The 13,732-nt window shown below is 49.1% G+C and overlaps 4 protein-coding genes across 4 annotated transcripts; 2 read left to right on the plus strand and 2 right to left on the minus strand.

Moving 5' to 3' along the window:
* Positions 1 to 472: 472 nt before the first annotated feature.
* N7466_003791 (putative Ras guanyl-nucleotide exchange factor RasGEF) lies at positions 473 to 6,439 on the plus strand (the record flags this gene model as incomplete). Its single annotated transcript, XM_057163188.1, has 7 exons — positions 473 to 712; positions 810 to 1,131; positions 1,301 to 1,486; positions 1,818 to 3,352; positions 3,413 to 3,841; positions 3,897 to 3,972; positions 5,982 to 6,439. 7 exons carry the CDS (start codon positions 473 to 475, stop codon positions 6,437 to 6,439), a joined length of 3,246 nt encoding a protein of 1,081 aa, XP_057021869.1.
* A 792-nt stretch (positions 6,440 to 7,231) lies between these two features.
* Positions 7,232 to 8,470, minus strand: N7466_003792 (putative PP-loop ATPase superfamily protein; the record flags this gene model as incomplete). The annotated part of the gene is made up of 1 exon (XM_057163189.1): positions 7,232 to 8,470. The coding sequence occupies one exon, from the start codon at positions 8,468 to 8,470 to the stop codon at positions 7,232 to 7,234; it is 1,239 nt and encodes a 412-aa protein (XP_057021870.1).
* Positions 8,471 to 8,872: 402 nt separating this feature from the next.
* On the minus strand, positions 8,873 to 10,291 carry N7466_003793 (uncharacterized protein; the record flags this gene model as incomplete). The annotated part of the gene is made up of 2 exons (XM_057163190.1): positions 8,873 to 10,094; positions 10,155 to 10,291. 2 exons carry the CDS (start codon positions 10,289 to 10,291, stop codon positions 8,873 to 8,875), a joined length of 1,359 nt encoding a protein of 452 aa, XP_057021871.1.
* Positions 10,292 to 12,274: 1,983 nt separating this feature from the next.
* On the plus strand, positions 12,275 to 13,690 carry N7466_003794 (Zn(II)2Cys6 transcription factor; the record flags this gene model as incomplete). Its single annotated transcript, XM_057163191.1, has 1 exon — positions 12,275 to 13,690. One exon carries the CDS (start codon positions 12,275 to 12,277, stop codon positions 13,688 to 13,690), a length of 1,416 nt encoding a protein of 471 aa, XP_057021872.1.
* Between the last annotated feature and the right edge of the window lie 42 nt (positions 13,691 to 13,732).

Raw genomic sequence — 13,732 nt, forward strand, 5'->3', positions numbered from 1 at the left:
CCTCCAAACTGTGATCTGTCCATCCTGTACGGAGTAGGGAGTAACTGTTGAGTTCCTTGTTTTTTATAAAAGAGACCATTTGGCCGTTTGGCTACTTTTGTCTTCTTTTCCCCTTAAAACCGTTGAGCTGTGATCCGTTCCACGGTTCGATTTCGTTGTCAATTCACTATTTCCGGTGAGTTTAGCTCCCTCCCCCCCTCTTATATCCACCAGCAACGTTCAATTAGGCCTAACTAGCTCTTGAACAGTTCGAAATCTTTGACAAAGAACAAGTGCGAGGTCACTGCTCCACCATTGCCTCATATCCGCCAAATGGGTGCCTTGCCCCGCGACCGAATCTGATCTGTCCCACGGCAATAATGGATGCGCTGCAGTGCGGGCTCCTCGAACAAATACAATAAAGGTCCCTTGCGATTTTGGAATTGGTCTTTTCTCCTCGCCTACCCGGTAGATCCGCCATTGATCCATTACCATGACTTCCCAACAGACCCGCCATGAGCGGGCCGCCTCCAGCGACAGAGCACAACCCACGCTCATGTCAGCTTCACAACGCCCCAGCATGGGTCGTACAACCTCGGCCCCAACAGGAGGACTACACAGATTGGATTCAGATCGGAGATGGGGGACTGGAAAATTAGGTCAGACATTGGAGGAAGAGGAGGTGCCAAGCAATGATATGCCCAAGCGGTCTCGTTCTCGGCATGGTGAAGAGGTGTGTTGTTGTCGAGTTGGACGAATCATGCAGAATTTCAACTGCAACCAAGGGATAGTTTGAATTGATTACTAACGGAAGAGTTGATCGCCTGTAGGAATCCAAGGCTAGTCTCGCCGAAGTGACTATTGCTGTTGTTGGCTCGGACAATGCTGGCAAGACGAACTTTATAAAATGCGCACTGGACATGAAAAGCACGCCCTCTTCCGTCTTGACCAGAAAGAAAATGTCACTAGATGGCTCCGTCTACATCGTCCGATTGTTGGAGATTGATTTGCAGAATATTCAGTTTGATCATGAGAGGAACATCCTCTGGCCACGGCAAGGAAATGATTCTTCACCTCCGACCATTGATGGGGTGTTGGTGCTGCATGATGCAACTCAACCGGACAAATTCGCCGAAACAATTGAACTCGTAGGTAAGTTTTATGGCTTCTGCGCAACGAGATTCCCCGATATATTGCCCCTCCTATCCCTGGCAAGCTAACCCCCCATGCACACCCCAGTAAATCCTGGGGAAAGCATGGACCTTGCCACATTTCTGATTTGCTGTGGAGGCTTGAGTTGACCAATTTGGGGTATGTTTAGACTCTTTGGATGCATCTCCACTCCCATTCCTGTTGGTTGCCTGCAAGTGCGATTTGCGCCCGGAGGACAGTGGACTGGGTTCTATCCATGAGCGACACGAGATCTACCGGACATCGCCCGAGTCACCCCGATCCCAGCAGATGTGTATTGCTCTTGTTCTCCGAGCAGTAATTTCCATTCGAGCAGGTGAGTTCTTTTCTTATATTTTTTCTTTTTTCTATTTCGGTTATTTGTTCTCTTTCTCCCTTTGTCTGGTCGGCAACAATGGATCAAAAGGATTGTTAGTGAGCCATGACCTTCCCCCCCCCTCCCCATGGGTGAATGGAACCAAGTGGGTCACGGCACTAGCATTTCGCTACCCTTTTTTCTCTCTCTGTCAAGAGTCCACCGATCGACAGAGGAGCCCCAAAGGAGGGAATCCCCAAGAAGAGACTTTGGAGAGATTATTTGTGGCGTTGTCCGCTCTTTGGTACACTTGAGCTAATTCAGTTCTGCCATTTTTTCCCACTTTGCTCAGACCTCGCTTCGTCTGACCACCCTAATAATAATCCTGCGCCTTCCGTCCCCCCGCCGCGAACAACGACCAAGTCCTTCCAACCCACTCCACCCCTCGATTGGCACCATACTCGAGCCAATTCCGAAGCACCAACCGCCGTGTTAACGGGAGCCGCTGGCGGCTCAACACAGTCGGTTTCAACCCCAACAGCTGCCATTGGGAATTGTGATTGCCCGCCTACCGACCAGGCCCCGCGCTCCAATCTGGCGCAACAGAATGCTCCAAGTCTTGCTCGAAATGCCCGAAGTAACTCCCAACCGGTGCGACCGCAATCTCCCGAAGCGCGCCTGAATGCTCGACGACCATCAGCACAAGGGGATATTCCTATACAACAAGAAGAACAGCCCAGCTTCTCACAACGCATGCAATCCGCTTGGCGGTTGAGTGGAGGCCCAGACGCCTTTAACAGCTTTTTAAATATGGAGGAAGAGATGGGGGAAGCCCCATTGAGTCCGACTAGCGTCGTGCGCCCGAAGCCCAGTAGCGAAAGCAATTCCAGCACAGAGGCGGGTTTGTCCTTTGATGAGTTGGTCGACCGCCTCGTTGCCCAGCCTATGTCGAAACAGGACGGCAAGTTTGCCACCGTTTTTCTCTGCCTCTACCGGAAATTTGCAGCTCCCGCAACCCTCCTCAACGCCTTGGTCACCAGATTTGACAAGAATGAGGCCAGCAATGCAGATCAATTGGCACGCATGGCTGACCAGTTGCGATTATTGAACATCATTGCCCTATGGGCGTCAGATTACCCCGGTGACTTTGCCTACCCCAAAACCCGCAAACGGGTCAACGACTTTGTCATTACACTTGAAAAGAGCCATTTTTACATGTTCGCGGCCAAAGAGATCGGATCCTTCCTCGACGCCAATGCCGAAGACGACGATATTGGCTGGGCATTCCGAGATGGAGACGTGGATGACTCGAGTCTCTCGGAGACTTTCTTTGATAACTCTGGTCGAAGCTCGCCAGTACCATTCCTGACTAGTACTTATGATGATGACGAAGATGAGGAAGAAGACCCCATTTACAGCATGAGCGCTTTGGATCTCAGCGATGGACCACATGACTCAACCTCTCGCCTCTCAGGAACCCTTTCTATCTCATCCAACACCGACAAACCCTCCAGCACCCTCAATCAATCTTTCACTGTTTTGACCCTGGAAGCTGCGCAGAGGGAAGCGCTGCGCCTGGAACTACATCCTCGAAATCCACTAACCAAGATTCAATGGCGGTTTTTCATGGAAACACCCGACGAAGAATTTGCCCGACAGCTTACACGTATCGATTGGGTCATGTACAACTCATTTCGACCCCGCGATCTTGTGCGCCATGTGAGCATCTCGGGTGTCGACAAGGACAAGGTCAAAAGCTTGCATAATGTCAACCGGATGATTAAGCAGTTCAATCATCTGGCTTTCTTTGTAGCAAGCATGATCATCCTTCGTGATAAGCCCAAGCATCGAGCAAAGTGCCTTGAAAAGTTCATGAGCATTGCAGTGGTAAGTTTACCATGTACTTACTCTATGGATAAATGATTCCAGGAGCTAACATATGAGCAGAAACTCCGCCGCCAAAATAATTACAACGCTCTTGGCGCTGTCATTGCTGCCATCAATGGAACACCCGTCCACCGATTGTCACAGACTCGGGAGTTGATCCCAGTCGCTACACAAAAAGATTTCATGCGTCTCGTTATCCTAATGAGCACCCAGCGCAGCCACTTCGCCTACCGGTTAGCATGGGAGAACTCGTTCTCTGAGAGAATTCCATTCTTACCATTGCACCGTCGCGATCTGGTTTCCGCAGAAGAAGGAAATAAGACTTTTGTCGGCGAAAACAAATCTCGAATCAATTGGAAAAAATTCGAGGTGATGGGGGAGGCTGTTCTCGGCATTCAAAGAAGTCAAAAGACACCTCATCCCCAAGCTCAAAAGTTCGAGGACATTGAACGACTTATACTCGACTGCAAGCTTTCTGGTGATGAAGAGGTAAGCCTGCTACTTTCGCCACCCCTTCTTATCACAGATAGACTAACAAGACCAGGATCTGTACGCTCGCAGCTTGCAAATCGAACCATCCACCAGCGGCGAGCCCGCACGAAAAAAGTTTGGCTGGCTACGTGCCTAAACGCCGAAAACCCCAACCCTCCAAACCTTCAAAGCCCCAATCATGCCACTATTCCCCCTGGCTTTCTACTCCTATCTTGCTCACGTATCTTATTCTGATGTCTGTCCGCCATACCCTCCTCACGTTGCTACGCTTCTATGATTGATATATATTGCCTACTTTTTGCTTTGGTTTCATCCTATTCTGTACCTTTTTTGGCTTGCATGCTTTGCTGGATTGTTCCATGGCATGAATTATGACGCTTCAGGCGGCCATTCAATGGAAAGGTTTCGCCACGACACTTTGTACATAGGAGTACGTTGATGTGCTATGTAGTGATGATCAACAGCCGCGATGCGGATGACAATCTCTACCTGTGGTAGATTTTTCAAAAACCTGGTTTACTAAACATTTGAATAATCCGACATTCTTTCCACGTGCACCGCACACAATTAATGAAAGCTTGAAAATCCAGACGCTGCTAACGCCTACGATACAAATGCAATCCGTTCAATGCGCGGCTAATTTTCACATCATCAGGATGGCCTGGGAGGGTATGTGTATCATATTCAAGCCACATTTCCCTTGTTCTCGGAGATTCAGCATCCGCAAACGGTTGTCTGTGAAGTATCAGCTAAATTTGAGAATCGATATAAGCGAACTTATGTACTTACTTGTGGCTATTGAAGGTATTAAGGCCGGTAGAAATGATAAGTGCAGGCCGTGCCAGATCGGCGATGATCTGCTTGACTGGCGCGGCAACAAATGCCGATATCACGATCGATTCATCGTCGATTTCCGCGAACCCTCCCGCACCATGAGGCCCAATAATTTGGAATCCCTTCTTGGCCACGATCTCTTCGGTGGCCTTTGTATAATCTGGATCTTGAGTAAGTACTGGTACTGTTTCATTACCATGACAAAGTTGGGCGATAGTGAGAGCCATCGAATGCTGGATCATGCTGCTCATCACGCCGTCCACTTCTGAGTTCTCGTTCCAAGAGCCGTCCTGCTCTTTTAGCCATTGGGGGGCGGTACGACAAAAGTCACCAAGCCCAAAGCATACAACTTTCTTAACGGTTTTTGTACCGAGTAAATCCTGGACTAAGGCTGTTAATTGCTTGCAGGTCGTACTGTTTTGCCAAAGCAGCTGTTTCTCGTCGAAGACTTGCAGAGGCTGTGGTATAAACTCTCGAAAGTTTCGTTCACTTTGATTCATCCAATCCACAAGGTAAGAGCATAGGTAAGTCTCAGCTGAGCCGTCGGGCTTTTTTTGCACAAGTTGCCAATATTCTTGGTACTTGATCAAGGGTTTCCTAAGACAAACTTAGATTGTAGGCTGGAATTAGGTCAGAATACCATGACCATGCCCACATACCAGATAGGATTCTGTACTTGAAACATGGGGTTGGAACTTTGGACTATCCTTCCATCAATTCGACGGACTGAGAATTTGTCTCTTGTATAGGATTCGCCCAATTGTTGCTCTATGTCTTTGAGATTCTCTCTCGTCCAAAGCTTGATACCGGAGCTGTAAAGATCTGCGGCTCTTTGGCTACTGATTTGCCAGTCCGAGCGCCCATAGTCGAGGAGGATAGGCTCGGATGATGCTAATGCTGACGCATCTCCTGCAGTTTGTGACATGGTCTCGTAGCTGCTGGTCAGGCAGGGACGAGGAACAAACCACGTGGTGAGCTTTCAGGAGGCACAAAAAAGGTCCAAAAATGGTTGCAAAGAGAGATAGTTCATTCGTGTATAACGACTAGAGAAAATAAAGACCAGGACTGAGAAGCTAAGTACAGGTGTTATTCGATAATTGACTGCTTACTATATGCACGCGGGGTTGACAAGTGAGAACAGTGGACCACTGACAACGCATGCTAAATTGATGATTGGTCATCCAAAACCCCCGGAACCACGTCACGTGCATACCACCGCCCATCGCGATCCGCCAAAAACCGCAGATAAGATCTCATATTTCACAACCCAACACCCAAAACACACCCCAAAAACACCACAAAGATGACATCAAACGCCCTCCAAATGCGGTCCGCCTACCGCGCTCTTCTGCGCGAAATCCCCTCAACAAGCCGCTCCCTCAACGCCTCTTCCCCCTCCACCAACGCCTCCGCCAGCTCTTCCGCTCCCAAGAACAAACACCCTCCACAACCGGCAGTCCAGACCCAGTCACAATCCCCAACTCCGCCACCTCCACAGAAAGCTCCTCCTCATCCCCGCCACTCCCATTCTCACTGCCCAAAACCGCTGAAGAGGCCACTCTGCGCTTCCAGGAAGCTGAGCAGTTGGCTAAGTACTTGAGGGCACAGCGTACTTATGTCGAGTTGCTGGAGAGATATAACCCTGGCGCGGGTATGGATGAGCAGGAGAGGGTTAGACTTACGGCTAGACGGGTCGGACTTAATGTCCCCGAGCTATATGATGCCGAGACTGAGGGAGGTGGAAAGAAGGACTCTGAGTAATTTGATTATCCGAGCTTGAGTCTGGCCGGATCTATTCATTCTATTTGCGACTTTGGGACCTCGGGCGAATTGGCGATGGATTCGGGAAATGGCCTCGATTGATTGGATATTTGGATATTTCCCCTGCTTGTTCTGCACTGCGCTGCACCCACTGCACTTCGCTATTCGCTTTGGGTTCATGGGGCCAAGGAGCCACCTGTTTCTCGAATCGACTACCATGGAATCGGCTCGGGTCAGCACCCGAGGATACAAATGCAAGGTGGAATGGGGAATCTCGGGCTTGCAATCCCTGGGTGAAATTATTGTGATCACTCTTGGGTGTGAGATGCCTTGATTGGCAAGATTTGTATACTACTACTTCATGATCACCTGTACAAAATATAGAGAATTTGTAACATGGATATTTATTTTTATCTGAACATGTTCTCACTAAAAATAGTCGGTATCGTGTCCTGCACATGTGTATTTAAGGTGGGCATAGCTCGTGAAGACTGATTATGCAGCTCATGGATGCATGCCCACTGGACTGCTCAAGACCAGAAATGGTTGCGGTGTGGGCCTGCTGAGCATCACTGCAGACAGCTCAAAAGCATCAGAGTTTGGAAGTAGTAGAAGTCTTCAAGTGTCGCTTCTTCCAAGGACTCGCAGAATATGCCGCAGTCTGGCCGAGCGTTCCGGAGTGAATCGGCTTGGCCGATATCAGTGGAGGAGAGCCTCAACAGATAGTGTAGAGGATGCCAGCACTTGAGGGATATATGGCGGGCGTAGTATATAGCATGTCTTAAATTTCAATCAGCTGTTGGTCAACTGAGCGCGCTCCATCTGTCTCGCCAATGTCGAACTGCCCTCCTCATCTTCCAAGCCGACTTCAATCGCAGTCTTGGGCCGATTACGGTTCAGTCCATCCAAAAGGTTGCACGCCTTACAGATGCGCTGACTCGAGATATAACCACACTGCACACAATGCTGTAAAGTTTGAGTCTTGATCTTCTTCTGGTCAGCTCCTTTCCTTGGGAGCCTAATCTCAGTCTCGCGAGACTCTGCAGTCTCATTAGCAGCGAGTTGGTGCTCCATAGCAGCCATCTCCCCACCACTGGACCGTCCATTCTGACTTCCACAGCCACCAGCAGCCTCATCATCAGCACCGGCAGCAATGGGAGCAGAAGAAGAAGACTTGCAGCTCTTTCCGGGTGCATTCCCTTGCCCCGGCACCAGAACAGCCATATCCTCGCCACTCTTAACAATATCCAGAATGGAACTGGGCCGGATCTTCTCCAGATCTTTAATCAAGGTGCGTGCACTGCCCCGGAAAGCCTCAGGTGAATAAATGCACTCGGTACTGAAATAATCCAGCTGTCGGTGATGGGCGTAGAGAACGATCTCTTTCTCATATGCGTACTTTAACGGCTTGCTGCGCTTGATATCCGAAGCCCCAGACGCAGTGACGATACTCGTTCCACGCGACAATCTAGGCAGATCACCACGCAGCAAATTCATCATAACCGTCTCCGCAACATCATCCGCATTATGCCCCGTAACAACATGGTTGATGCCCAACCGCGCCGCTCCCCGATCAAGCGCCTGTCGCCGAAACACGCCGCAGTAAGTGCAGTTTCCCTTCTTGCCCACTTGCTCCACCACCTGATCCATCGTCCACCCATATAGCTCGCCGTATCCGACGATCTCAAGCGCCATCTGGTACTGCACCGCATTCCGCTTCACGGTCTCCAGACTATCGTCGCGGTAGCCGCGGATTCCCTCATCGATCGAGAGTAAGCAAAGGTCGAGTCCGTAGTCGTATCGCTCGTTGAGGGTTTTCAGCACAGCGGCTAGGACGGTACTATCTTTACCGCCGCTGGCTCCGATTGCGATGCGCTCGCCGCGGAAGAATAGGTTTGCGCTTGTGATTGTCTCGTGGACTTCGAGCTCGAAGATCTGGATGAAGCATTCGCGGCAGAGCTTGTGGCGGTTTTTCGGTCGGATGATCACTGCGCGCGACTCCTGGCAGTTCTGGCATGTTGTTGGTGGCATGGCGAGGGTTTGGTGGGTTTTGAGGGTTGTAGAATATAAGTGAATCGAGATTCAAGAAGTTCCAAGAAATTGTGAGGGGCAAAAAAAGAATTTGTTTTCCCCGCGGTGGGACCGATCCGCGGCCAACTGGAGTATCTCGATTACAGCCGTATATTTTTTCTTTATACTGTTACTAGTAGTTTTGAAGGAGGAACAAGGCTTTGACTTTTATATACTTGAAGACTGAAAAAAAGAGAAAGAAGTTTTTTCCAACCGAATATGAATATGAACATCAGAAAGAAGGTTCAAATGTTTTTGCTGGGCAAAAAACTTGAAATAATTAAGAGCTCTGAGCATTGAACAATGTTAGTATGACCTTGTTCAACTGTCTCTTTTTTTCATCAGAATTTCCTCATCAACTCTTCAACCGGCAACCTTCTCGTTCAGCTTGTTCATTAATACAGGAGGAGTCCCCTTCCGACACAGCAACCGAACCGAACACACCGGCCATCCGCTTTTCTTCGCCTGCGCCCTCGCCGCACCATGAATATGATGTCGCCGATGAACCATAGAATGATGATACGGCTTCGACCGATCCGCATAAAGAATAAGTTTCTCCATATCCTCCGCACTAATCACTTTCCCGAGCGCATCAGTCTTCTCATCAGAAAACGCAAATGAGGTCCCAATAATCTTGAAATCCCGCGCCATATGATGCAGATTCGCAGAGTGCCAGTCCTCAGATGTCCAAACAGGCTTCACCTTCCAGGGAAGCCGACGTTCACTCTTGAACGCATGCCACCAATCCCCAATCCGCAGTCTGCCTTTCTCCCCGCTGACGGCGTGGACGCACCCGCTCGAGCCTAGAGCCACATGCACGAGGAGCCGATCCACAACAACGTCCACGGGGACTTCGTCGATGGTAACGTCTCGATCTGGGTCCTCGCAGCGCGTTGAAAGAATGATTTTCCGACCTGGGTGTAATGCGTACGCGGCTGCGCAGGCAGTAGACGGGGCTGTGTGCGAGGCCGTGAAGCCTGGGTAGGGGAGTTGATCGGCTGGTCCGACGACTGAAGGGCGAATTATGAGAACCTTGTCCAGGGCGTTTTTCTGAGCTGCCTTTTCGAGGACTAGGCGCTCAGCGAGATGCTTGGCGTAGGCGTATGGCCATGGGAAATCATGCGCGTCGTACTCGTTTGATGTGCCTGCCTTCTGGACGTGTTTCCATGTCTCTGGCGCTGTGGCGTAGGGGGCTTTTTCGGTTTCGTCTCCGAGGGGATATACCCTTTCTTCGACACGGACGTCTGTGGACTTACTGGTATTCCACAGATGGGCGTTCACATAGGCTGTTGAAAGAAACACGAACCGTTCCAGGTTGGCAAATTTCAGAGCGTATTGAGTCAAGCATACCGTGGGCGCGATGATCTTGTATGAGAGCTCGCGGAGTGAGTTCGTGAACTCCATTGTTGCCCCGGCATGGATGATAACGTGCACAGTTCTTTTCAACATTTGCAATTCGTCATCAGATAAATCCATTGTCGCAGTGTCGCCTAGTTCGCCATCCATGATAGTCATGCATTTGCTTTCATATAGAACTTTCGCAATATGAGCTGGTAGCATAGTGGACCATTTTGCCTTTGCCTTACTTGTGTCTTATCAGCATTTTGTCATCATCGACCGCTGTTATTGAGTGCCTATCACTCACGAATAACCGCCACGGCTAAGCACATACACCTGCTTTGGCGTGGATTGAGTCAAGAGGCGGTATAGGAGTGCAGTGCCGATGACTCCAGTCCCGCCAGTGACGAACAGGATCTTGCCGTTATAATACTCCCATACCATTTTGAATGGCTGAAAGACCCAACTCTTTCTTCGAAGGTTGGGATTTCCTAGGGACGCGAGGGACGAACCTTGGAAGTCTGTTTGAAAGGGGGGCCCATGTTGATAGACGCTTTCCAGTGGGTCAAACCAAGAAATAAATACCCTGTGAAGGTGCAAGCGTTGCCCCAAAAACGTCGAAATGCAAGTAGGAATTATAGCGGAGATGCAGCTTTTTCGAGCCTCGACACCCGAAAGTGGTTGGATGCAGGAATTCTGCAGCTAAAGGTGAGGGGAAACTTCATGTTGTGTGACCAAGCTAGCAGGGAACCACCTAGATCCATGAACCATTCATATTCACCGGTGCAATCGATGACAGCGGTGATATCTGCAAAAAGGGCAATTGATTGTCTTTGTGCAGGCCATCTTGATCGTGGCAATTGTCCTTGAATTTCATTGCCGGAACCAAGTCCCCTCCAAGATAAAATCTTCGCCCCCCCCATTTGTGCAAGGTGATACAGGATCATGTAACCTGATCAATTGATTAAAAAGGGATCGCAGATCTGCTACAGATCTATTCCAGGGATCTTGACTTGGCAGGAACTGCTTGAATGCATCAATACATCCACGTGGGGAGTTCATTTGACAAGGAAAGAGAACATTATCACCGACTTGTTGCGTTCACACCGCTTCATGCATCATCCTGACAAACTTGTCTTCGCTTATCTTGAAGAAAATTGAAAAACAGGTCAAAGCCCACAAGAGCTTGGCCTGATCGCCAGGCGATTTGGTCGGTTCCGTCGGATCTCTGGATACCCTTGGGCCTTGGAAGCGGAAAGTTCGCGAGGGTGGGAGATCTTAACTCCTTTCGTGTCTTGTATGCTGGCTGGCGGTTCGCGGAAGTGAGAATATGTATGTACTATGTATGCATTGGACGGACCCACCCGTGGAAGTTCGACGGTTGAAACATCTGTCTCGACTCTCCACCCATGGTCATTGCAGGAGTGAGAGTGACCTCTCATGTTTCACCGATTTCTTGAATGAGACCACCATTCATGAATGGGGACCAGAGTATGTATTCCTTCAAAGTTTGAGTCTAGGTTCCCCACCCACGAATCAGGCACATCCACTACGATGTGATATGATGAGAAACCAGTTAAGAGCGCGGCGTGCAGTTCAATTCCCACGCATTTCTCTACCTAATGTAGGTACCTGATTGGACTGGGCTTATTCAATCTTCAAGTATACACACCACATACTTAATGAGATGAATTAAAACCTTGGAATTGTATGATGAAATGGACCAACCTGATTTTGAACCCAGACAATACCCAATCAGGACCCAATTTCAAAAATCCTTATCCTGAATACCAAAATAGCACAGGTATCCTTCCCAAAAACCCAATCACAGCAGATCTCCACAAAAAACTGTACTACGTTCAATACAGAGATTCTGTCGAGAGAATGGAACAGTCCATAATTTCAATTTGGATGGTGCGATTCATGTGATATAGATGAATTTCTTGCCATATTTTCCGTACAAGTATGGCTGCTCCGGAATGTGAAAATGATGTCATACGCAAATGGACGGGTTTGGTTCCTGAGGCGAGCACCAAGTGAGTTGAGTCAACTGGTGTCTCTTAGTTGACCTTAGAAAATTTACCGGGTTAGTCAAGCTTTCGAACTAACTAACTAACTACTAGTAGTCAGTTAACCAGATATTGACCTTTTTTGGATTAGTTCACCTCTTGACTTTCAAGTGCGCTAACATGTTGAATGTCCATTGTTGACTCCCCCGCGAATGAGATATGGGGTCTAACCACAAATGGCAAGTCCTCCCGAGCCTTAACTGATTGAGCTTATCTACTCCGCATTATCACTGCAATCTGGGCCACGGCATCTAAACCTTTAACTACCGAAAGGCTTATCATGTGCACCTGCTTGTCATGTTTCTCAAGAGCCCCGCGAAGACCTATCACCCCAGGTAATACCTGAAACAAACACATCATGTCATCTAGCGGTTCAACAAAACGTGCATGCGACCAATGCCACATGGTCAAGGAAAAGTGTCGACGGGCCAGTATCACCGCATCCTGCCAAAGATGTTCCCGACTTGGCCAGACCTGTCAAACAGCACGAAGCACAGCAAAGGCAGGCCGGAAGCCACGAGGCACTCGAAAACTATCATACACCCTACCACAATCCACTATCGCCATCGATTCCGACCCTTCATCCCAGTATCCGACTCCATACAACGCCGGGCTAGGCAGCAACCCTGTTATCTTCTCCGACCTCGATCAATGGGAAAGACACTTTTTGAACCTCATGAAAGAGGACACCGCCATGTCCTCCCCACTTGATAAATTCTTAGTGGGCCCAAGTTTCCACGCCAGCCACCACATCTCCTTCGTCCAAAACCTGATCCAACCAACACCAGAGCTGAAAAATGCTTCGGTGGCGTGTGCCGCCGTCCTTTTTGGAGACCAGTTCTCCGAGCGAGCAGAAACGGTCATTGACATCGGTCATAAACGTGCGGCAATGGCTGTATCTTCCCTCCGTTCTTTTCAATTGCGCGACGAACGGGACTTGACAACGATACTGGTTCTCAGCGTGGCGATGATTACCTTTGCGATGCACGTTGAGGATGGACAGCATTATCTGATCGCGCATTACACGTTAAGTCTGATCAAGTCGCAAGCTCAGGGTTTGCTTGATTATGCATCGCCTCTGATGGACCTGTTGATGTGCCTTGTCTGCACGGAGACGTTTGAATGCTTGTTGAAATGCAAAGTTCCAACATGGAGACTCGATACAAGAGGTCGTGGAAGAACTGTGGATCGTTATCTTGGCTTGAGCTACCCTTTGTTCTGTCACCTTTTTGATATATGTGAAATCGGCAATAGTCTTCGGCGCGACGCGAAGGACAGCAGACCCGATATCATGAAAAGGCTAGACAAGACCCATGCCGAAGTGACTCGATGGAAACCCTCGTCACCTACAGACCTTCTGGAAAGGTTTACGCACGCTGAGGTCGTGGCATTGTTTGCGCAGGCCAAGATATTGCAATTGGCTGCTTTGCTGATCATCCATCGGTTGCGGTTCCCATTTGGCAGACATGACAGTGTGGCACAAGGCCTGTCTCAGGCTATCCTTGATCAATTTGATCATGTTATTGAGCTAACCGGGCGATCTGTACCTTGTACTTCGCTCCCCTATCTGACGTCATGCTTTGAGATTCAGGGCGAAGAGCCCAGAAAACATGCACTGACACGAAGCTTGAAAATAATCACATTCTCAAAGCAAGCACAGATAAAGTTCACAAATTCCTTGACATCAGTCTGGAAGGCTAGGGATCTGGGAGAGCGGTTTCATTGGTTCGAAATCAGCAAATACCTGTTGCACAACGCATCTACTGGCAAATGATATGGAAAGAAAGTGTTGTATGATATAATAACACCTGCTATA

This window comes from Penicillium verhagenii (genome assembly GCF_028828195.1).
Source record: "Penicillium verhagenii strain IBT 33310 chromosome Unknown utg000005l_segment0_segment0, whole genome shotgun sequence".
NCBI classification, from domain to species: domain Eukaryota; kingdom Fungi; phylum Ascomycota; class Eurotiomycetes; order Eurotiales; family Aspergillaceae; genus Penicillium; species Penicillium verhagenii.